Source organism: Aphelocoma coerulescens, chromosome 26, assembly GCF_041296385.1.
Source record: "Aphelocoma coerulescens isolate FSJ_1873_10779 chromosome 26, UR_Acoe_1.0, whole genome shotgun sequence".
Taxonomy (NCBI): Eukaryota; Metazoa; Chordata; class Aves; order Passeriformes; family Corvidae; genus Aphelocoma; species Aphelocoma coerulescens.
Window position 1 is genome coordinate 1,217,304 of NC_091039.1, and position 24,689 is coordinate 1,241,992.

General features: G+C 53.6%; 1 protein-coding gene across 1 annotated transcript; it reads right to left on the reverse strand.

The window, feature by feature from the left end:
• Nucleotides 1-95: 95 nt before the first annotated feature.
• LMOD1 (leiomodin 1) lies at nucleotides 96-21,166 on the reverse strand. The gene is made up of 3 exons (XM_068995952.1): nucleotides 20,689-21,166; nucleotides 1,727-3,313; nucleotides 96-926 (listed from the first exon to the last, which is right to left on the reverse strand). The coding sequence occupies exons 1-3, from the start codon at nucleotides 20,947-20,949 to the stop codon at nucleotides 900-902; spliced, it is 1,875 nt and encodes a 624-aa protein (XP_068852053.1). The 5' UTR covers nucleotides 20,950-21,166; the 3' UTR covers nucleotides 96-899.
• Nucleotides 21,167-24,689: the final 3,523 nt, after the last annotated feature.

Here is a 24,689-nt window from a genome sequence, read left to right on the forward strand (position 1 = left end):
TGGGTATGGAAGAGGGAAGAGCTGCCCCTGGGCGAGGTTGCTGAGCCCATTCCCAGTCTGGGGTCTGGGGGAGTGGAGCTGTCCGGAGGCACAGGAAGCGTCGGGTGAGCTTTATTGCTGATGCAGTGGCCGCAGTCATACAAATCGTAATCAAGGCATCACGACAGGAAGGATGGGCATCCCATAACCCCAAAACCCATTACCCTCCTTGAGCCGGTGCTTTCCCTACTTTCCCTGGGACGGATTTGGCTTCCATGCTCTGAGGGTTCTGGGGCTCCCCCAGCAGTGCTGTGGGTGTGTAAGAGATGCCCGGAGCTCCTGGCCTCAGCCTGGCTCCCCATGTCCCACCACTTTCATGCCTCCTCTCTCCCTGGCTGCTCCCTTCTCCGACCCTCCCATTCCTCCTGACATTTAGTCTGAACCCCCAACTCTGCAGCCACTGCTGTGCCTGAATCCCAAAACTCTGCTGGCCACCCAGAGACCTTGTGGTGATGTGATGATGGTCCGGGTGTCCCCTGGTCCCCCCCCAAGGTTGGGGCTACTCCCGCTCACCCCAGGCTGGACCCTGGATAGAGGGTGCCAAACCCCTTCATTGCTCTCTGAGGGGGGGATTTCCATAAGGATCAGCTCTGCAGACCCCTGCTCTGTTCTTGGCATCTCCGGCGGGGCACGGTGCTGGCAGAAGAGTGAGCTTGAAGGCTTCACAACCATCAAAAAATAAATACAATGTCCTCCATCATGTCCTGCTGGGCCCGGCCCGTCCTCCGTGTCCCAGAGAGATCCCTGCTCCTTGGCATCGGTCACTGCAGGTTCCAAAGGGCTTGTCATGGAAACAGTCACGAGAAAGGTGAGTGTCTGGGGGTCTGCCATGGGCTGCAGGGGAAAAATCCTCCCGCTCCCTACTGCAGCAGCTTCGGCAACTCCACCTGCAGGGAAGGACACCCCATTACTGGGAGAACAATGGGAGGGGCTGCAGGAATTTCCCTGATGTGGTCCAGAGACATCTAGGGCAGGGTTAGATGGGATATTGGGAAGGAATTCTTCCCTGTGAGGGTGGGGAGGCCCTGGCACAGGGTGCCCAGAGAAGCTGTGGCTGCCCCATCCCTGGCAGTGTCCAAGGCCAGGTTGGACTGGTCTTGGAACAACCTGGGCTAGTGGAAGGTGTCCCTGCCCATGGCAGGAAAGGGATGGTCTCTAAGGTCTCTTCCAACCCAAACCATTCAATGACCTCTTTCTCTTGGCCAGGCTGGCTGTCCTCACACTCCAGCCCATGGACAGCCCAGCAGGGACACAAACCACCCGGAGTGTGTGAGAGGTTTCAAGGCTCCATGCTGGGACCAGCATTGGAGATGCAGCCCCTCCAGCCATCCTGGGGCCACCTCCCACCCCAGGGGCGTGGGCTCAGCCACAACAACGAGATATCAAGGGCTCAGTGAGTAATAAGTTATGGATGGCTTCTTCCTCGTGTCCCAACCCCTGGATCCTGGCAGATCTGCCAAACACAGGAGCTCTGCCAAGGGATGGATCTGCTGACCCCATCTGCTCTGCAGGGATGGTGTTAAAGGATGGATCTTCCTTCCCCATGTGCTTGGCAAAGGGCTGGATCTGTGCAGGGGTTGGGAGCATGGACACCCCGCTCCAGAGGACACTGCCAGAGTGACAGGACCTCAGCCCCCAGCCCCCAGCCCCCACCCTGTGGGTGGGCCCCACCTGGCCTTGCACTTGCCTTCTTGAGCTGTTTGAGGTTGCTGGAACGAATGGCTGCCAGGAGCTGGTCCCGAGAGTTCTTCTCCTGGACTGGCAGTGCCCGGTCCCCCAACTTCCTCTGCGTGGCCGGCGAGAGTGAGTTCTTCAGGTTCTCGTTAATCATCAGCGGTGGGGCAAGCGGGGGAGGAGGTGGGGGTGGTATGGTGGGTGCCCCCCCTTTCTTGGGAGAGCTTTTGGGAGAAGCCTTGGGGGATGGCTGCGGGGATGCCTTGGGGGACCCCTTCGGCAGCGCTCCAGGCTTGGGCACCTCCAGAAGGTCTTTCTTCTCCCCCCGTTCCTGTGCCAGTTTCTGCTCCTGGAGTCGTTTCTGTCTCTGCCTGTCCATGTTTCGGCTCAGCAGGTTGGTGACGGTCATGCGTGGCCCAGCCAGCTCGAAGTGGTAGCCCAGCTTCAGGAGTGTGGTGTTCTCCTTCAGGAGCTTGGCGATCTCCATCTCTGTCTTTCCCCCGCAGATGTGCCGCTGGTTGTGGAAACGTAGCTCTGTCAGCGTGTTGTTCTGCAGCAGTGCCCGGAAAATGGCCAGGATACCCTTGCCCGTGATGTGGTTGGAGTCCAAATTGATGCTTGTCAGCACCTTGTTGGACTTGAGCATGATGGCAATGGCGAAGGCCACGTGGTCGTCAGCGCGGGTGTTAGCCAGGGCGAACACCTTGACCACAGTGTTGAACTCCAGGGCCTCGGTGAAGCGCACCAGGGTCTCGTTGTTGATGCAGTCGGAGTTGTTCACGTTGACCTCGGTCACCTCAGCGTCGTTGTTCTTCACCTTCTCAATGAGCTCGTCAAAGATGCTGGAGGCTTCATCATCCTTGGCTTGATCTGCAGAGCTGCTGGAGGAAGGCTTGGAAGGGCTGCTCCCAGCTCCTGCCTTGGCCTCCTGTTTCTCCTCCACCTTTTCTGCCTTTTCTGGCTCTGTCTGGGATTTATCCTTCTCATCTGCCTCGGATTTTTTCACAGCTGAACCCTTTTCCTCTTTTTTTTTATCTTTTTCTTTCTTACCTTCCCCTCTTATGTCTTCTTCTGCCTGTTTCTTTGATTCTGAACTCTTGTCCTTTTTGTCCTTCCCTGTGTCCTTTGATGCTGAATCCTTTTCTTCTTGTTTTTTTTCCTTCTCTGTCTCCTTCTTTGCTGCTGAGACCTTCTCTTCTTCCTTTTTATCCTTTCCTGCATCCTTCTTTTTTAAATCTGAGCCCTTCTCTTCCTCCTTTTTATCCTTCCCTGCATCCTTCTGCAACTCTGAGCTCTTCTCTTCCTCCTTTTTGTCCTTCCCTGTTCCCTTCTTCAACACTGAACCCTTCTCTTCCTCCTTCTTGTCCTTCCCCATCAGCTTTTTCTCCATGGCCTTGACTTTATCGTTCATGGCTTTGTTCTCTTTGCTCTTGGTCTCAGTCTCAGCTTTACCTTTCAGGTCTGTTTTCTGAACACTTTCTTCCTTTTTAGAGTCTTTCCCCACTTTAGTATCTCGTTTCTGGGCCAGGTCTTTGGAAGGAGATTCCTTTCCTTTTCCTTCTTCATTTTTGTCTCCCTTATTCTTGCTCAACCTGCTTTCCTAGTGAGAGAAAAACACCTGGGAATTACAGAGACAAGTGCCTCTGACCTACAGACTCGCCACCCCAGTCTCACTGTCACCGACCTCTGTCACATGGGAACATCCTGCAGCCTGTGGCTGGCCTTTGGAAGAGGAATGTTTGGCCCAGCTGAGGTCCCAGCTCCAGGAACGGGTTCAGCATCTGAGTGCCTTGAATGTAGGCAGAGCCTGCAGGACCCAGGTGTGATGAGATCCTGCTGCAGCTCTCCAAGGCAGCTCTGCTCCCCTTCTGCCTCCAACCCCTTCCCAAAGGGCAAGGAGGTCTGCAGGACACCCTCCCTAACAGGCCATGAACTCACAAGCTGCGGGAGGCACCTCCTCTCACACCCATTACAAGTTATCATTTTTTAATCGTTGTTCTAACTGGGGATGGAGGTAGTGCCTGTCTCCCTGTGAGCCCCAGGTGCTTTCCCTCCTTTCCTAAATGGTTTCCAGCTGGATGCTTAGTGGCTTTTCACAGTCTGCAGCCCAACACTTCCCACGCTGTCCTGGATGTGTGTGCAAGGAGGGGAGCACCCACAGCAGTGTCCCAAGTGGCACTGCTGACCCAGCAGTCACTCCAACCCTGGGCTCTCCGAAACCATTCTTCTCTCAACAGCAGCTTGCACTTTTGTGCAGAAAACCGAGGAAATGCAAGCGTGGCATTTATTGCTTTCTCATGCATGAGGTTCTCCCAGCACATCTGCTCCAGTGTCCAAAGACATCATAAGAGGGAAGAGCTTAACTTGGAGAGTCTGGGGGAAGGTCAGAAGGAAGTTTTGGTCATTTTTACAAGCACCCGACCCTTGCCCTTGGCACAGCCTGTCCTGGGCACTGCTGCTGGCCACAACCAGCTCCAGCAGCTTGGGGACACAGCCAATGCCTTTTGCAGGCTTCACCCAAGGCTGAGGGGGTAGGAGGGGTCTCCATCAGCATTGGTATGACCTTTGATATGGTTCCCATCCTTCTCTCTAAACTACCAGAGGGCAGGGTTAGATGGGATATTGGGAAGGAAAACTTCCCTGTGAGGGTGGGGATGCCCTGGCACAGGGTACCCAGAGAAGCTGTGGCTGCCCCTGGATCCCTGGAAGTGTCCAAGGCCAGGCTGGACAGAGCTTGGAGCAACCTGGGCTAGTGGAAGGTGTCCCTGTCCATGGCACGGAGTGGAACAGGGTGAACTTTAGGGTTCCTTCCAACCTAAACAAGTGTGGGACTCCATGACATGAAACACATCCCTTCCCAAGGGAGAGGAGCCAATGCTTCAGGTGGATGAAGGCAGATGAACTTGACACTGGGACCAAGTTTGCTGCACAGTGGAGGATCCTACCATAAATTTCACATCAAGGTTGGCAATTTAAACCTCCTTCTTCCTCCTCCACAGCTAGGGAACACACAGGTCCTCACCACTGGCCTGGCTCATCATCTTTGCTGGGGGGATTTTAGGACTCCAGGGAAAGCAGGAAGGAAGATGCCTCTGGGAGATGCAGCTGTGATGCCTTTACAGTCTCCCTGGACTCTCTCACAATTAGGACAGCACTGTGGCTTCACCCGGTGCCTGAAACCCCCAAATCTGAATCCAGACACCCCAGTCTGCAGTCAGGCTGGCCTCCTCCTCTTGTCCATCCTGGGACTCCCTGGCGTCCATGCTGGGGCAGCATGTGGCTGAGCTTTCCCCACGTGCAGCACTGCCAGCCCTCAGGGACAGATGTTTTGTGGAAAGAACTGGCTGTGCATGGGCAGCCCTGGGGACTGTTTGTACCTGGTGTATAAACAGATGCCATTGGGGACGAGAGAGCTGTTTATTTAGTTAAGAGGTTTCTTGGCTCCCTGGCACAAGGCTGAACAGGGACAGGAGGGCTCATGCCAGACCCCTACAGAGCCTGGCCTGGTGTCCACACAGTCCCCACTGCTGCCACCCCAGGGACCAGGGACAGGGCTCCCAGAGGTATCCTAGGGATTGCAGGGAGCAGGTGATGCCACCTCCTCTGGCACTGAGCTGGAGGTCCTTCTCACCAAGCTGTGGCCTGTTCCCAGGATGGTGCCCGGATGCTCAGTGATCCTGAAGCACCTCGGTGGAGGAAGAGCCCTGGCAGGAGGACTGTGGGATGAGGACACTGTTGTTCCACTGCTGGTGCCCAACAGGGCCTTTCCAGTGCCCAGGTTGCAGGTTCCTGTGAGAAAGGACATCCATCCCCCTCAGGGCTCTGCGACCCTTTGGTGACCACAGGCTGAGCACCCCTTGAGTCAGAGCCAGCAGCCTCATCTCCACGCCAACTGCTCCAAGAATCTTCTCCCTCCCAGTCCAAGCTCACCCAGCCTGACACTGGGGACCCCTCAGTCTCCCCTGAGCACCCTGGGCACATCCAAGACCAAGCAGAGCAAAGGCTTTGGCCGGGAATGAGCAGATCTTGGAGAAAGGGATAAAAACCCTGGTGAGAATGACCAGCAACATCTCCCATGCTCGGAGAAGGTGATGGTTTACTCCAAGCAAATGAAACTAGAGGAAAATTAAATCCATGGCAACTCCCTGCTTGGGAAGGCTGCTGCAGCACATGCTGGGAATGTCCTGTTACCTCATTAAAGCTTCCATCCATGGATGTGGGTTCACGTGTCCACGTGCTGTGCTGTGGGGCAGGTCTGGGGGAGGAGAGACCTGGAGCCAGAGAATGGGATGTGGGAAAACGGGGGGGGGGGAATGAATCCGGAGAAAAGGAGTTGAGAGAAGTCAGGGAAAATAAGCCAGGGGAAAAGGAACCAGGTGTGGCCCTAAGAGTGGGGAAAAGGGAATGCAGCAGATATGCAGTGACCATCATGGGTGTTTCTGCCGCTGTTGGTAGCACTTGTGGCATCCTTTGCATCCAGCAAAGTTGGGATGCATCAGAAGGATCCCATCAAAGAACTGCAGGTTACTGGAAGAAGTGCTGGATGGTCGCAGGGGGTGAGAGTTCAAGCTGCTTCATCTCCTGCAGAGCTGCCTTGGGAGAGTCCTTGGCAAGCGCCCAGCTCCAGTGGCAGCAGAGGGGGAGGAATCAGGAGGAAAAAAAGTTCAGGCAAGAAACCAGATGTGTTTCTAAAGCCAAGGGTCACTGCAGCCCATCTCCATCCCTTGCTGGAGCCTGGGGACATCTCCAAAGCAGGTCTGCTCTGGGCCCTGCCTGAGGCCACATGTGTGCCCAGGAGGGAACATGTCCTTGTCCCCTCCTGACTTTCCACCCATCCCTGGGCTCTCAGCGTGTCCCATTGGCCCAGCCCTGCTGCAGGTGCCAGCCTCAGGTGTCACTTTGGCTGGTGACAATGCCAAAGTCCTCACCTCCAGGCTGGAAGGGCAGCTGGAAGTGGAGCTTGGTGGCAGAGCTGCATGGCAGGGGATGGAGAAGAGGAGAGAAAAGCAACTTTCCCCTGCTCTGGAAACCCTGGCTGTCCCTGTGGCCATCAGCACAGCTTCTCCTGCAGCCCAGGGCCAGCTCTCCCCTCCTCATGGCCATCCCAAGTCCTGCCTGCTCACTCCTCTCTGCCCACTGGCATATTTACCTTGGGTACCTGGGAACCAGTGCAGCTGCACCCCCTCTGTGCCATTCCCTCTGCCACAAGCACAGTTATTAGGGGAATATTTTTACACAGCGTGTCAGACCTTTAAAAATAAGCCTAATGAAAACAGCCTGGTACTCGGTTGATTAATCACCAGTGTTTTGATGAACTGAAATGCCTTCCCGTTTCCTCTAAATAGACTAAAATGAGCATTGCCATGGCTTGTTAGCATTTGTAACCCTCAAACCCACTCAGATGTTGCCTTAAAAGGCAAAGGAGACTGGGAACTTCTCGCCTGGAATCCGAGCACTCGCTCCAGCACTGAGCAAGGGATGGGGCTGGGGACAGAGCTGGGGATGGGGAGAGTGAATCTGGAGGTGGAGTGAGGGTCTCACTTCCTGCCCCAAAAACCCCAGAGCTCATTTTGGGGTAGAAAACTGCTGGTTTAATGGTAGTTATTGAGCTGGCTGTCTGTTCAGCAGGCAGAATGTGGGCACAGTCACCCTGCTGTGCCCAGAGCAGATTTCCAAGGGAAAGGGGAACAGAGGAGAGGAGAGGAGAGGAGAGGAGAGGAGAGGAGAGGAGAGGAGAGGAGAGGAGAGGAGAGGAGAGGAGAGGAGAGGAGAGGAGAGGAGAGGAGAGGAGAGGAGAGGAGAGGAGAGGAGAGGAGAGGAGAGGAGAGGAGAGGAGAGGAGAGGAGAGGAGAGGAGAGGAGAGGAGAGGAGAGGAGAGGAGAGGAGAGGAGAGGAGAGGAGAGGAGAGGAGAGGAGAGGAGAGGAGAGGAGAGGAGAGGAGAGGAGAGGAGAGGAGAGGAGAGGAGAGGAGAGGAGAGGAGAGGAGAGGAGAGGAGAGGAGAGGAGAGGAGAGGAGAGGAGAGGAGAGGAGAGGAGAGGAGAGGAGAGGAGGTGTTACCCAGGGATTCACAAATCCTGTAGCCAAGAGGAGGGAAGGGGCACTTGGTGACCTGGCAGCTGCTGTTAGACCAGTCCCTGGCAGAGGGGACATACGGAAATATGTTTGCAGAAGTTTTGTCTTTGAAAGGGGCCAACTTTCCCCAGCCTGCAGTTATTTTCAGAGGTATGTCCTGGGTATGTCCCTCATGGTCCCACCACGGCAGGATGTGCTTGGCTCAGCCAAAGAACAAGATGTGAGGATGGAATCTCAGGGGCATGAGCAGCTCTGTGCTGGCTCCAGGGAGGAGTACCCCACTGGGGTTCAAGGAGGGCTTGGCTGAAAGGGGGAAGCCAGAAGGCCTCCAACATCAGAAGGGCATGGAGCTTCTGAAGAAAGTCCAGAGGAGGCCACAGAGATGCTCTGAGGCCTGGAGCCCCTCTGCTCTGGAGACAGACTGGGAGAGCTGGGGGCATCCAGCCTGGAGAAGAGAAGGCTCCAGGGAGACCTCAGAGCCCCTTCCAGGGCTTAAAGGGGCTCCAAGAGAGCTGGAGAGGGACTGGGGACAAGGGATGGAGAGACAGGACACAGGCAATGGCTTCCCACTGCCAGGGGGCAGGGATAGATGGGATATTGGGAAGGAATTCTTCCCCATGAAGGTGGGCAGGCCCTGGCACAGGGTGCCCAGAGAAGCTGTGGCTGCCCCTGGATCCCTGGCAGTGTCCAAGGCCAGGTTGGACAGGGCTTGGAGCAACTTGGGCTGGTGGAAGTTGTCCCTGCCTGTGGAGGGGGTGGAATGAGATGATCTTTAAGGTCCCTTCCCACCCAAACCAGTCCATGATTCAGGACTCCCCTCTGTGCGGGTGACTGCTGGGGACACGGGTCATGCTGGTCCCCATGAGGAAAGGGGCGAGTCAGCAAAAGATCTCAGGCCAAACCTGCACGTGCAGCTCCTGTGGAAGTGGCTCCAGGAACAGTGAACTCAGCCATGACACTGGCTCTGTCTCTAATATCACCTGCAGCTCTGGGGGCCTCTGGAAGCTGAGTGTGAGACATCACCCCGTGATGATATGAGAACCTCAGGAGCACAACAGGGGAAACCTGAGCCAGGATCAGGCCCATCCCAGTAACCCATACTGCTGGGAAATCCAGCATCAGCTCCAAGGTGGCTGATGGTGGTTTCTGCATCTGCACTGGAGCCCACCACAACCCTTCTCTGGGGACCCACTGCCTCCCTCTTGTCTGGCAGCTCCCCTGGCAGGGCCATGCTGGCTGTCTGGCACGTGGATTTGGCCACCAACAAAGACTGTCCCCCCAGAACTGTGCTCCTTGCAAAGCAACCAGAATCCCTCCAGAGCTGCAGACTTGGGAATAACACCCAGGCCAAGGGGTTGTTCCTCTCTCCCAGCCTCTGCTGGGATGAGAAATTCTTCCTGCAGCCTATGGGACTTTTTCCAGTTCATCTCTTGGCAGGGCATGGCTTAGACAACACCAGCACAACTCCGTCGGTCCCACACAAATCCTGACTGGCTTTTGGAGGTGGAAAAATGGGGAAGCCCAGGGATGAGGACAGACCTCTGAGACACAGAGAGACAATTCACCAAAATCTCTTGGTCAGCTGTGGGGGTCCCAGACCAGACTGCTGAGGGAAGGAAGCTGGGTTGGGTTACTTGAAGGAGCAGGTTTAGGGATAATTATGGATCCATGACTAACAAGCCAATCTGCTTTCACTGCCTGGAGGGTTTCAGTCTGTCCTACACATGCTGCCAAGCCCTATAAAGTCTCCAGAGCCACCACAAGACTCTGGGATTGAATCCACAGGTCTAACTTTGGGCATCACTGTCTGGAGACACCTCCCTACCTGCCAGACTCTGAGGACCCCCATGTTCCCTCTGTCCCACCCAGCTATCCCAAATCCCAGCCAGAGCCCATGAATGAGGCACCAGCATCCCTCCACCCCTCAGTGTGACCCTGCTGGCTGAGGAGGCTGAGCATGAGCCCTGTGAGAGCTCCTCAGGGACGAAGAGGCTGCCAAGGTGGCTGGGGCAAAGGCAGGGGGGTTGCAGGTTGTTTGATGTTCCTGGTATTTGGGTACTTGCTCCTGGAGAGGGTTGCTAGAGTCAAGCCAAACCACAACAAGCTGCCCAAGCTCTTTCCCTCCATTCTTCAGCCAGTTTTCAGTAACTCAGGGACAACTCAGAGCCAAGGACATTCCCAGAAAGAATGCTGTGTCCTTGGCTGAGTCCTGGGAGCTGCTGAACCTGGATTGCCAGAGACCCGCAGAGGAAGCAGGACCGCAAGACTTCTGCTGACCCTGGGACACCCCGGACAACCCTTCTGCTCCTCAGCTGAGAGCAAATACCATGGAGAGCTTTGTGGGAGACCCTGCTCACATCCTCAGGGCTCCTTGAGAGGATCAGGCAGCAAAGAGCTTCTCTCTTGGTATGTTTGGACTCTTGGCATGAAGGAAGGGTGAAAGGACCTCAGCTTCCAGCACTGGGACACACATGACCCCTGGCCATGCTCTGTGTGCCAAAGCCCAGAGAGATGTAAGCAACTCCCTGCCCTGTCCTGCCTCACATATTATCCTGTCATTTTAATGAGGAGCTCAGCTTTTCCCCTTCCCTTCTGGCCAGACCTCTCTGACCCCAAATATCACTGTGTCTTTGCATGTCTCAGGCCAATGTTTTTAAGAAGTCCCCTTTCTGAGATGCAGAGCTGTTCTCCAGAGACTGGGCAGCTTCTGGCCCTGATTTTGCATTTTTTTCCTGAATTAAGGCCGATAAATATTTCAACTTGGTTTCCTTTAACAGAAGAGCTCCAGCCCTTCCATGGGGACACAGCCATTTTCCAGAAAGCTGTAAAGCCACTGTGTACTCTGCAAATGGAAACTTTTGCTCCTCTAACAAAATCTGGTTTTAGAAGTCTAGGTTTTTCTCTTCTATTTGCTGTATTCCCAGCCCTTCTCCTGGCACTGCCATAGCTGAACTGGATATTCCCAGAATGAGACCTTTTCCCTGGTTGTCTTTTCATCAGGGGTTAAAAAGGGCAGGGAATGCCAGCGATTCACACCACAAACACCTCTGGGCTGGATTTCTGCCCAGTGCACTTTGTGGGAAGCCCACAGAAAGCATTCCTTGGATTTTTAGGAACAGGAGAACTTCAATTCAGCCCTAGCAAGTCTTAATCCTATCTCCATCCTCTGTGTTGTAAAGGCTGGATGCTCAAGGAGCAGGACACTGTTCCCAGCCTCGTGGGAACACGTGGACACATCTCCAGGCCCCTTGCTGGTGCAGGTGTCCAATGGATCCCATCCAGCAGCCCATGGGATTGTCACAGACCCCTCCCTGCCCGTGGGCACCTGGTGTTGGAAGATGATTCCAGGTCCTTGAAGCAGGTGAGAAGAGCCAAGCTCCAGGTGCCTCCCTGGAAAATCAAACCAGTTTTGCTGGTCATTGGCTTGCTGGTGATTCCTTTAAACAGTTTGTGGGAAACAGGAGCACCGGCTCCTCAGGCTCTGGCACCACATGGGAGCTGCATCCCAGGACAGAGCACTTAGTGGGAGAGAGCCGGGCATGCCAGGGGTCACCATCTCTGGTTCTTGGGGGGAATTCCCTGTAAGGGAGCAAACAGCAGCTCACTCTCCTCAGCAGAGGCTCCCATGGCTGTGCAGGTGCTCATTCCTGTGCCAGGCATGTCCAACATAGGCCATGGTGCCCCTGTCAGCAGGAGGGATCCCTTGGAGCCCTCAGCAGCATGCAGCATAAATCCTGACCCAAATACTGTGTGTAAGCTCAGCACATGGGAAAAGGGCTCCACAGGACACCTCTCTGACCTGGGCTGGTGCCTCTCCAGCTGTGTTTCAGCAAATCACTGAATCATGGAATCACTGTGGTTGGAAAAGCCCTCTAAGATCATCAAGTCCAACCATTCCCCCAGCACTGCCATGTTCACCACCCAAATCCACAAGAGCCACATCCACACAGCTCTTAACTCCCTTCAGGGAAGGTGACTCCACCTCTGCCCGGGACAGCCGATGCCAGGGCTTCGAAATACTTTCCATGCAGGAATTTTCCCCAATATCCAAACTGAACCTCCCCTGGCCCAGCCTGAGGCCGTTCCCTCTCCTCCTGTCCCTGTTCCCTGGGAGCAGAGCCCAACCCCCCCGGCTGCCCCCTCCTGTCAGGGACTTGTGCAGAGCCACAAGGTCCCCCCTGAGCCTCCTTTGCTCCAGGCTGAGCCCCTTTCCAGCTCCCTCAGCCACTCCTGGGGCTCCAGCCCCTTCCCCAGCTCTGTTCCCTTCTCTGGGCATGCTCCAGCCTCTCAATGACTTTCTTGCGCTGAGCAGCCCAAAACTGTTTGAAGGATTGAAGGTGTGACCCCCACCAGTGCCCAGCACAGGGGATGGGCACTGCCCTGGTCCTGCTGCCACACCATGGCTGGCACAGGCTCTTGTTGTTTCCACAGCTTTCTGTTTGGTTTTATTTCCTTTCTGTTTTCATCCCTGTTTACTCCACATTCTGGGCAGAGGAAAGGACAGAGCAGAACTCTTGACCCTCCACGGTGTGTCTGTCCCCTGCCATCCTGTCAGCCACATCTTGACTTCAAAACATGTGCCCTGACACTGAGATCCTCTTGCTCCATCCTGCCACGATTCCCACACAGCAAAGGGTGGGATGGAGCAATATGACCGGTTAATCCCAGCATCCTGCTGGGAGCTGAGTCACTGAGATGGTTTTAGCACCCAAGTGATGTCACAGTGCTGCGAAAGAGAGGGACACATAACGGACCCCACTCTTCTCCTCCTCCATGTCTATTTATCAGCTCAACATAAACACGTACTAAACTTCCCGGGCAGCTCAGCCCATGTAAGCTAAACACTCCAAACATTTCCATGGATTTATCTGCATCCCAGTTGTGCTTTATGTAAATATAGAACTCAGATTTTTACTCTTTTTTTTCCCAGTTGACTAGAAATCCACATTTTTTCCCTGCTTGTGCCCTTAGATGGACTGTGGATCTCCCAGACTTGTGTGTGCCTTTGGCGTGACCTCCGTGTCACTGGGAACGCTTTGTGCTGCCACTTGCCCTGGTCACAAGAGGAAAAACAAGGAGAGCAAGGCTTCTGACCCCAAGGGCATTACAAAAACACCAATCCAGCCGTGAAGGTCTTTCTCACACCATTTTTTCAGGAATGCAGCTCAAAGATGCAGCTCAAACTTTTTTCAGTTGTTCTCCACACTGCAGATCCTTCTGGGAGCTGTCATGGGATTGTTCTTGCTTCTGTGTTTACCTTGGAGGGTTGTTTTATCATCTGCTGCAGGTAACAGCTCCTGTTTGTGCTGCTCATCCCTCTTGTGACAGGGTTGGGACTTTTTCAGGAACTCAGAACAAAACACCAGAGCACAGAAAACAGTTTTCATTTCTGAGCAATGAAAGGTGACAAATAAAAGGGATCTCCTGGACTTCACAGAATTACAGAATCAATTTGGTCAGAAAAGACCTCTGAGATCATCGAGTCCAACCTGTGCCTGACCCCCACCTTGTCATCCAGTCCAGAGCACTCAGTGCCATGTCCGGGCATTCCTTGGACACCTCCAGGAATGGGGACTCCACCGCCTCCCTGGGCAGCCCCTTCCAAAGCCTGACCACCCTTTCCATGGAGAAATTCCTCCTGATGTCCAACCTGAATCTCCCCTGGTGCAGCTTGAGGCCGTTTTCCTCTTGTCCTGTCCCTCTTCCCTGGGAGCAGAGCCCGACCCCCACCTGGCTGCTCCCTCCTGTCAGGGAGTTGGAGAGTGACTTGTGCAGCTGGAGGCACCATCTGTGACCTCCTTTAAGGACCAAATAGGAACAGCTCAATACCTTTGGTTTCTTTCCAAATGTGTGACTAGTTTGGATATCCCTGGCTTTCATCCATGGAGGAACACAAAGTCCAGGAAGCTGCCAGCTCTAGTCCCCTCTGTGTGCTGGTGGAAGGATCCACATCTTTGCCCACTGCCCATTCCATGAGCCAGAAGCCACTGGAGAAGCCTCTGGGTGATGTCCCGGTGTCACCCACCCCCTTTCACCTCTTCTGGAGGCCAGAAGCTGTTCAGAACAACATATTCTGGTCCGTTTACTCTCCTGTGAGGGTGGGGAGGCCCGGGCACAGGGTGCCCAGAGGAGCTGTGGTTGCCCCATCCCTGGAAGTGTCCAAGGCCAGGCTGGATCACCCTGGGACAGTGGAAGGTGTCCCTGCCCATGGCAGGGAGTGGGAATGGGATGGGCTTCAATGTCCCTTCCCACCCAAAACAGTCTGGGATTCTGGGATTCTTTGGACTTGATGACCTCAGCGGTCTTTTCCAATCATAAAGATTCTCTGATGAGGGAAAAGAGACCAGGTCAGGACATGGCTAAAAGAGAGGCAAGGGCTGGGAATTAGTGCAGACTCTTGGAAGGGAGGAGGAACGGTCTTGGCAGTTGACAGAACCAGCTGATAAACAGAAGAGCAGAGTTTCAGTACACATGTGTTAGGGACAAACTGGGAAGATGTTCAAGGAATGATATAATCCCTGCTATACCCTTGTTTGCAAATTCCCTCGAGTCTGAACCAGTGAGTTAAATGTGGAGCTTGTTTTCCCTCCAGATATTTTCAAGAAAAGAGGACAAGCTTTGAGCATTAATAAGAAATTTAAATCCCGGCTTGTTTGCCTGTGGTGTTGGAGAAGGGCTCACTGCTGAGGATCCCCACTTTCCATGGAGGGAAATCAAGCCACTGGATTAAAAACCACCCAGCAGCAAGTTCCAGGCCTGAGAGAGTTAGAAAGGAAGGCAGGACTTTTTACAAGACCTTCCCCAGGTCTTGTAAAAAGAAAACCTTCTCCATGGCAATAGGACCTGCTGTCCTCTGGCACCGGCATCCTTCAGATATGCAGAATTTGGATTAAATAAACCCTCTGAAGTCACTGCTTTTCCTTCTGCATCCAAACTGGGCCATGAAGAGCCATTCCAGCCTCCACGAGAAGAGCTTGGGGACATGGAGACATTCCCAGGAGTCTGCAGGGATAAGGATGCATGGACCTGGAACAGGAGGGGGTCTTGCCTGCAGAGGAGTGAGCTTGGGGAGTGGGATATCTGAGAGGAAGGGAAAAGATGCTGGGAGATAACTGAACCACCTCAGCTGCTCCTTTGGGAAGGGAGTTCAGCCTTCATGAGACAAAAATACAGGGACCATCTGTACTCTGCACATCTGGCTCTGGCTGTGCACATCTGGCTCTGGCTGTGCACAATTGCCCTGGCATCCAGCATCCCCTGTTCAGTCTTCTCCTCCAGGAAACTGGTTCCTGGGCTTCCATGGAAAGAGACACCCACAACATGAGTATCTTCCTAAAAGAAGTGGGTTTGTGGCCCTGAAATGACTCCCCTCCATAAGCAGGATAATGCTCCCTCATGCAACTTCCCTGCACTTCCCAGCCATCTGTGCTTGAAGCTGCATGAAATCAAATCAAAACTAGACCTGTTGGGAGGCAGGGCTGGGAACTCTGATGGGATTGGGACATCCAGGTATCCTCCCCTTACAGGTGAGCTCCAAAGAGCATTTGGACAACTCTCTGAAGCACACGGTGGGATTTTGGGGTTGTCCCGTGTAGGTCTAGGAGCTGGACTCAGGGATCCTTGTGGGTCCCCTTCCAACTCAGGATGTTCCATGACTCTGTGAGCTGAGGGAAGGAGGCTCCATGCATTCCCAGGGAAGATAGTGATGCTGAAGAAGGGAAAGCACAAGGAGGGGCTGCCTCTGTCACCAGGTGCTCGGTGTTTTGGGAGCCACCAGGGCACTGTGGTGAGGCCAGGTAGGAATACAAGGAGACCCAAAAACAGCTGCAGGTGGATTTTGTGGAATGCTTTGAAAAGTAAAACCTCCTGCTGTGGATTTGGCAACTGCTAAGGAGGACCCGTCCAGCAAAGCACCAAACCATGGCACATGTGGTTCACATGGAGATCCTTCCCACGGGCTCTTCGCATCCAGGTCCCATCTGGCAAAGGTTTCCTGAGAGTGTTTAGGGCTGACCAAATGCCAGTGGAAAAGATAATGGAATTATAGAATGGTTGTGCTTGGAAGGGACCTTAAAGATCATTCCCTTAAAAATCACCATGGAAGAGATGCCATGGATAGGGTGTTCCCAGGGTGGGTATGACTGTGCTCTCTGCATAGACACGTGGTTTTTGTAGATGTCACCAACAAAAGAGGAACTGGACCAGCTCCCACAGACCCCATCTCCTCACACAGCTCAGCTCTCAGAGAAACCCATCCCACAGGGACAGCTGCACAGAGCCCCTGTGCCCTGGCACACGCAGCTTTTCCTCTTCTGGACAGAAATCCCGGGCATGATAAGAGGATTTCAAGTGACAGCAAGTCAGTTGTGCTCCAGGTAACTCATAGAATCCCAGAGTGGTTTGGATTGGAAGGGACCTTAAGTCCCATCCAGTTCCACCCCCTGCCATGGGCAGGGACATCTTCCACTAGCCCAGGTTGCTCCAAGCCCAGTCCAGCCTGGCCTTGGACACTGCCAGGGATGGGGCAGCCACAGCTGTTCTGGGCACCCTGTGCCAGGGCCTCCCCACCCTCACAGGGAACAATTTCTTCCCAATATCCCATCTATCCCTGCCCTCTGGCTGTTTAGCACCACAGCATCAACTTCACAGCATGTTTGTAACAGGAATGTCTCTCATTACGTCTTTGCCTGTGACAGTAAAGAGCCATGAGCTAATAGAAATCATCTCTTCATTTATCTACTCATGAATATTCATTTAATTCCAGCTACTGTGACACATGGACCTTGTTGAGTACATCCAGAGAGGGGCACTGGCCCAAGCCCCACCCTTGAGCTGGGTACTTCCACTCCTTAGCAACACAAAATTAAGATTAATTTATTACTGCATCACCAAGATGGGAATTTGGCTGCCCAGTGTGGAAAGGTTGGGGCAAAGCTCATGTCTATTTTGGGATGTTTATAATCTGCTTCCTAGTTACCCAAGTTTGCCCTTTTCATCACTAAGAAGATGTGTTATTATGTAGTTACAATATTTCTAAATATACCCACTTCTCCCAATATTTAGGTGGAAATGGAGGTGCCTGGAGCCAGTCCAAGAACAGGGCAATGAGTGCAAGAACAGTGAGATGGGCAGAAACTCAACCTTTCCCTAGAAAATACCTTATTTTGCACTTTGGAGGAATTCCTGCACATCCCAGCTAACAGACAGACCCATACATAGATTCTCATTACGAGGCATGGAAGAGCAGCAGGGAGGACATAAGAAGGACATGGAGCTTCTGAAGCAAGTCCAGAGGAGGCCACAGAGATGCTCTGAGGCCTGGAGCCCCTCTGCTCTGCAACCAGGCTGGGAGAGCTGGGGGTGTTCACCTGGAGAAGAAAAGGATCCAGGGAGACCTCAGAGCCCCTTCCAGGGCCTAAAGGGGCTCCAAGAGAGCTGGAGAGGGACTGGGGACAAGGGCCTGGAGTGACAGAACAAGGGGGAATGGCTTCCCACTGCCAGGGGGCAGGGATAGATGGGATATTGGGAAGGAATTCCTCCCTGTGAGGATGGGGAGGCCCTGGCACAGGGTGCCCAGAGCAGCTGGGGCTGGATCCCTGGCAGTGTCCAAGGCCAGGTTGGACAGGGCTTGGAGAAACTTGGGCTAGTGGAAGGTGTCCCTGCCTGTGGAGGGGGTGGAATGAGATGATCTTTAAGGTCCCTTCCCACCCAAACCATTCCATGATTCCAAGAAGTACAGACAGACAAACTCTCTGTATTTCAAGGACAAGAACCTGCCCTCCTGTCCCTCCCCATTGAAGAGACATTGCAGACACAGTGCCTGGCATTCCTGATTTAAGGCATCGAGAGAAACCTTTGCAAGCCAGAAGTAGATGTGTGAGTGGGGCGGGGGTGGGGGAGAGAAAAGCACAGGAACAAAGGCAGGGAAGGAATTCCAATGGAACTGGCCCTGTGAACATCTGGAAGATGTTATCCTGTGTCTGTTATGTCTCTTCAATGGGGAGGGACAGGAGGGCAGATTCTTGTCCTTGAACTACAGAGTTTGTCTGTCTGTACTTCTTGGAATCACGGAATGGTTTGGGTGGGAAGGGACCTTAAAGATCATCTCATTCCACCCCCTCCACAGGCAGGGACACCTTCCACTAGCCCAAGTTTCTCCAAGCCCAGTCCAACCTGGCCTTGGACACTGCCAGGGATCCAGCCCCAGCTGCTCTGGGCACCCTGTGCCAGGGCCTCCCCATCCTCACAGGGAGGAATTCCTTCCCAATATCCCATCTATCCCTGCCCCCTGTCACTGGGAAGCCATTCCCCCTTGTTCTGTCACTCCAGGCCCTTGTCCCCAGTCCCTCTCCAGCTCTCTTGGAGCCTCTTTAGGCCCTGGAAGGGGCTCACAGGTCTCCTTGGAGCCTTCTCTTCTCCAGGTGAACACCCCCAGCTCTCCCAGCCTGGTTGCAGAGCAGAGGGGCTCCAGGCCTCAGAGCATCTCTGTGGCCTCCTCTGGACTTGCTTCAGAATACTGGGAGCTGTTGATGGAGAGGGGCTGGGATAGACATGCAATGCCTGCACACCTTGGGGGAATGCCAACCCCGTGGGAGTGTGGCCACCATGCCTGTGCTGGCTGGCACAACATGAAATCTGCTGACACATGAGAGGGATTTGTCATCGGAGGCCTCAGAGCACTGAGCAGCTGGGGGAGAGCTCGGCACCTGCCTGGAGTGCTCTGGATGGCTCCATGTTCTCATTCCATCCTGAAACAAAACACAGCCCTGGGGCTTCCTCAGACAGAAGGGACCATTGGCTTCCTGCACTGGTTTTGGTGACTGTTCCTGTGGTCTGATGACCCCATCCCACCCCGTCCTCAGGCCCCATGGCAGAGCACAGCCCTGCTCCACCACCAGCATGATCTGATGTGCCAGCAATGCAAGCTGGCATTTTCTAGGTGTTAATCCCAGATCCTTACAATGCCAGGGAGGAAGGGGTGGAGGATGTATTTTTTTCTTGGCCTCCAGGGAGTGAAATAGAAGAAGAAAGTCAGTTCTGCGCTATCCAGTTACTGCACTGCAATTGAACTGGGCCACTTTCACTGACAAACTTGACCAATGTGCTTTGTCTTCACAGCCTGAAGCTCCTCAGAGAGGAGCAGGAGCTTTTCCAGGACCTCCGCGCTGCCCTCCCCTCCAGCCAGAGCCCTACACTCTCTCCCAGGTGTCTCTCCTCCCTGGGCCTTTCCATCTCCCAAGTCCTCTCCCACTGCACACACACTCTCAGGCATTTCCAAACAACATTACGTTTAACCAGGTCTCTTTTTAACAAAACCCACAAATTTTCTCCCTTCCTCCCGATCATGGACACTTCCCTATGCCAATTTCCAGTCAGCCCCTCATGTTCCAACAGTTAAAACTGAAATAGCAACACAAGTGATATCAAACCCAAGGGTGCCCCCACCTGAAAAAGCAGATTTTCCAGTGTCACCCCCTGGGATCACCTGCAAACCAGCGGTCACTGGGATGACTGGTCCCACAAAAGAGCATTTCCCTCTCCAGGCAGAGCCCTTGTGGTGAGGGGCAGGGTATTCACTGTCCCCCAGCCCATGCCAAGCACCACATATAGAAGGTGAAAGCTGTGCCTTGTCCTCAGACCCAGAGGGAGCTCCCAGGCTGCCCAGGACAGGGGTGGGGGGGGAACAATTTAACCCCTTAGTCAGCTCTTCAAAATCAACCTTCAGTTATTTCTCCTATAGGTGCAATTTTCAGTCCAAATATTTAGAAGGTAATAAGGGTGCCCAGGCCACAGTCAAGAGACTCCTATATAAACTCCATAAATATCCCAAAAGAGAAATTTCCAAGTGCTCTGGTGTAGTTACAGATTGATTACCCAGCTGGAAGACTCAGGGTACAGCTGGGTGACCCGGAATAGATCTGGAATCAGAGCCAGGGCAGAGGGGTTTCCACATAATCCTTGGCTCTGCTTGTGCTGCCAACACTCCCCAGCCCTGCCCCGGCACAGCAGATGCGAATCCCGCCTGGGACATGAAACCAGCCCATGACCACACGGATCAATCGCTGAAGAGTCGCTGTCTTTCACTTTCTGGCTCACCCTGTCATGAAAAACTAGGGAAACCAGATGCTTCCCAGGCTTCCACGCACGAATCCCAAGTATTCTTAGTGCTGAGGTTAATAAATGTTACAGAAAAGCCGGACTGGCTTTTATGCCGTGCCTTTTCTAAGGCACGGCATAAAAAGAGGAGAGGGACTGACATGAAGCTCTCGAGCTCCAAGCAAACTCTTAAAGGATTTGCCATGTGCAGAGAGGGAGATAAATATACCCAAACAAAGCAAAAGACGGAATTTGAAGTGAACAATAAATGCAAAACAAACGGCATGGGGTAAAACCTGCTTCTTGACATGATTTCCACAAAGCAGCAAACTTTTTTATTCCACGAGAACCAGAGACTGTTTAAGCTTTTGCACAAGAAGAATTGAAAGGACCAAGAGCCCAGAGATCTCCAAAGGAGGGGAAAAAAAAAAACAAAACATGGAAGAAATGCAGCCTGTGGGATCGCTGTCACTGCACCGGCCCCTCCAGCCATTCCCTCCTGGGAATGCCAGCTCCGCTCCCAGCCCTGCCCAGGGATGTTAGAGCAGGGGCAGGGAGAAGATCCCTGGCACCAGCACGGGTTTTGGCTTTACTAGTATCACCGGGATTTTATGGGACACCCTGTTCCCTCGCGGAGTGCCTGCACCAGCTCCCTGATCTCTCCGGGACAGCTCTTCCTCCTCAGCAAGTGCACGCCTTTCTCGGGTTTTGTGTTTTCCATCTCGTCCCTCACTCCGCCCGGGGCGGGGGGAGGGCTGAGGTGTGCTCCCACCTTTCCCGCAGCAGCAGTGGGGGATGTGACTTACGTCTATCGAGTGCTCCCGCTGCAGGACCCTCCTGGTGTCCTTGTCGTGGTGGTTGAGAGCCGTGTCACAGTTTTGTGGGCCAGGTGAGGAGTTTTCCGATTGGTTTTTCTGACTGCGCTCCACAGGGATGCTCCCGTCCGCATCCACCACATCCAGCTCCTTTTCCAGCTCCTCCATCTCCTCTGGAGACAAAGTAGACAATAAATTGTCTATATCTGGATCTTCACTAACTTGTCGCCGGTATTTGGCCACTTTGGACATCTTGGCTCGCTGGCGAGACACGGTGGCGGTTGTGTGGTACCCAAAGCAGGAGAAAAAAACAGAAGCCGAAGCTCCAAGGCTGCTTCCCGAGCGGCAGCAGGTGCTGAAGTGTTAAATCTCAACAGCTCTGCAGCCCGGGATACGGTGGTTATCCAGAGGGGACACCCCTCGGTCCAAGAGTTGGCCAATAACAGGATCCAGCGGCGGTTCGGGTGCTGGGAAGCCAATGGAGCCCGGCGGGAGGCGGGGAATGGTGCTATCAGAGGAGCCTGAAACCCGAGGACATTCCAGGGAACCATGCAGAGCTACATGACCAAATTTAGTCCGAAGCATTTCGCCTTTTAAAGGCAATGGGCCAATCCAGTGAGAAAACAGGGAAAAATGCACCAGCCGGCAGGCCGGGGATGGTGGGTGGAGGAGGCAGCCCCAGCCTGGGCCATGGGGGCTGGGGGGCTACTAAAGTGGGCAGCGTAGCTACGAAGGGATGGGGGGAGCCTCTGCTGTGACAGTGACAGCTCTTGGCTGAAATCGGTAAGGAAGCAGCCACTCCAGAGGAAGTTTCCCTCTTTGTGCCGCTGCAGTCTGGACTGGTGCCGTTAGCCGGAGCGCTCAGCCCCTCGGAAAGGGGTGGGGGTGGTGGTGCCGATGCAGACCGGCTCCATCGGAGGGATGGAGGCAGCAGGTAGTGAGCGCTCCCGGCTCTGCAGACCTGACCCCCCGAGGATTGTCAGAGCTCCCACCGACCCGCAGAGCCTGAGGGGCTGCTCCTGCAGCTGCTCTTCCTCACACACTCCCACTTCCCCTCGCCAAGCCCCAAAGACATCCCTCCTTCTGCACAGATGGAATTCCTGAGTCTCCCCTGCTCCTGGTCCAGGCAGTGCCCTAAGCCTGGGCTTTGGCTGGCGGCACCAACTTTCCATCTCCCTAATCCACATCGAAGCTCTACTGGCACCTGGGAGTTCTCCCACAGGGACAGGAGACAGGCTCTTCTCTCCAAGTTTCCAGGCAGCTTTACCCCATGTCCAGCATTTTGTACCCATTCCTTATCCTGCCAGCTCCATCCTGGTTTTCTTCATCCTTTATCATCCCCCTAATATTTACTGCCTGCTCTCAGGCCTCTCTCTGCTTATCCAAGCAAGGAGCCCTTTGGTCTTTTTTGACAAAACAAGCTCCCCTAGGATTTTCCTCAGCCTAATCACCTCCTCTGTCTGTCTTCCTGACCAGATCCCATCCTGGCCAGATCCCGTCCACAGGCACTGGATGCTTCAGGTGACTCTCCAAGTGCTGTGTGTAACAAACGAGACATTCCCCATCCCGACAGGAAATGTACATTCTTGGTGCATTCCAGGATTTCCCTTATCTCCAGTGCTGCAGTGCCCAGGTCCTGCTCATATCCTTCCTATGATTCACCAGCACGGCTGAGATTTTTTCCAGATTGTAGTAGAAACTGTTTGGTTTAGTTTCCAAGTGGACAAACTTAAACATTGCTGCGGTGGATTCCATCCCCATCTCTTCTGTTTCCCTGATTCTGCAACCCTGGTCTTGGTGCTCACTTGCACTGGGAGGACACAGCCATTCTCTTCCCCAGCTAGCCTCAGAGAGAGAATCAGGGGATGGTCTGGGTTGGAAAGGACCTTAAAGCTCACCACGTTCTACCCCCTACTGTGGGCAGGGACACCTTCCACTGTCCCACGCTGCTCCAAGCCCCACCCAGCCTGGCCTTGGACACTGCCAGGGATGGGGCAGCCACAGCTGCTCTGGGCACCCTGTGCCAGGGCCTCTCCACCCTCACAGGGAGGAATTTCTTCCCAAGATCCCATCTAACCCTGCCCTCTGGCAGTGGGAAGCCATTCCCCCTTGTCCTGTCACTCCAGTTCCTGATGAGAAGTCCCTCTCTTTCCTCCTTGACTCTCCTTCCCCAACACTGCCACCGCTGTGACAGTGCTGAGGGCAACAGAAACCACAGTGAATTTAGTGTTTGGTGCCCATTTGGTGCTGTCTTTGCCTGAAGAAGCCAAATGAGTGTCTTGTTTGTTCCACCTTAATACAGCCCTGGACCTCTCTAAGATCCTGTCTGGCCACTTTTCAGGATACAAGGCTGGAAATGTTTTAACACTGTGTGTTTTGGATGAGACATTTGAGTTACAGAGTCTGGGATGGAAGAAATTAACTGACAGGAGGGTGAACCTAGGTGGGTGTCAGGCTCTGCTCCCAGGGAGCAAGAGACAGGACAAAAGGAAATGGCCTCAAGTTGCATCAGGGGAAGTTTAGGTTGGATATTGGGAAAATTCCTTCTCTGAAAGGATTGCCCAGTCCTGGCACAGCTGCCCAGGGCAGTGGCGGAGCCCACATCCCTGGAAGAATTTACTGGGTTAGTGGTAGTTCTGGGGGAATAGCTGGACTTGATGATCTTTTCCAACCTAAACAAGTCCATTATGCTATTCTATAGATGTCCAACCCTCCAGTATTTCTAGGGCATTGTTGTGCTCAGTCATCAAGTGTTTATAAGAGATGAGCAACAAACTGGAAGCTCATTTCCCAGCTGGAAAGCGCACAACAAAAAGGCAGTGAGGAATCACGTCTTTGTGTCTGCCTCTTCTTGGAACAATCCAAGCATTCCCAGGTGTGCCAACCCTGGCTCCAGGGACAGGACATGAAGACAGCCCCAGGGACAATCTGCAGTGCTAAGTCAGAGAAAGAATCCTTCTACTTAAAAGGGAAATCTGGAGTTTTCTCTGTCTGCCTTTCCTGCATAGTAAATCATTGCAAACTATCCCATATTGTAAGCTGGTTTTCAACAGAATAAAATCACTATCAACACCTTGATAAAATCTCTATTTAGTCATTCCTGAACCTCGATTCTTGTGATGAGAAGTACCATGTGCCAAATTCCCTAAGAAGCTGTGAATGTGGCCTGGGAGACTCCAAGTTTCCCCTGAAGTATCACCCATCCTTACCTGATCCAGGAGTCCACATCTGCTGCGCACTCCTCCCCTGCACCACAGAGGTAGCACAGAGCATCCTTTTGTGGGGGAATATTCCTACCTTAGCAGAAGATCTGGGAGAGAAGCAGGGGACATCCTAAACTTGTCACAGTTTAGAGTGGATGGTCTCAGTGTGATTTATCTTGACCATCACACAGCCATTTTTAACTGGGGTATTGGCACAGTTCTGTTAGACCATATTCCACAGGGTTCTTGAGGCTGTAGAAAGAAAACACTAGAAAGAAATTTTGTATTTTCACCCCAGAATAAGAGGAGCTCTGGATATGTCTGCACTGACTGGTTCTTCATGGGCTACCAACAACTGGGACTGGGGATGTGTTTGGGGACCCTTGGGCCATGCTCTGCAGCTGGTTCCAGCCACCACAGTGTGGAATAGTGAAGTACAGAATCCCAGAACCCCAGAATTGTTGGGGTTGGAAGGGGCCTCTGGAGATCACCCAGTCTGACCCAGGAAGGGTTACCTGGTGACACAGGAACACTTCCAGGTGGGTTTGGAGTATCTCCAGAGAAGGAGACTCCCCACTGCCCCTGGGCAGCTGTTCCAGTGCTCTGCCCTCCTCCATGGAAAGAAGCTCTTCCTCATGTTGAGGTGAAACTTCTTGTGGTTTAGTTTATGGCCATTGCTTCTCATCGTGTCACTGGGCACCACTGAAAAGAGTCTGGCACTATCCTCTGACACCCCCTGGAGATATTTGTCTGGATTGATGGCATCCCCTCTCAGTGTTTTCAGGACTA

Bases quoted from the DNA above. Each gene is read 5' to 3' on its own strand.
- LMOD1 (XM_068995952.1), bottom strand. From the start codon at position 20,949: ATGTCCAAAGTGGCCAAATACCGGCGACAAGTTAGTGAAGATCCAGAT. The intron at 3,314-20,688 runs GTAAGTCACATC...TTCTCTCACTAG, and splicing joins AGCGGGAGCACTCGATAGAC to GAAAGCAGGTTGAGCAAGAA. The intron at 927-1,726 runs GCAAGTGCAAGG...CCTTCCCTGCAG, and splicing joins ACCTCAAACAGCTCAAGAAG to GTGGAGTTGCCGAAGCTGCT.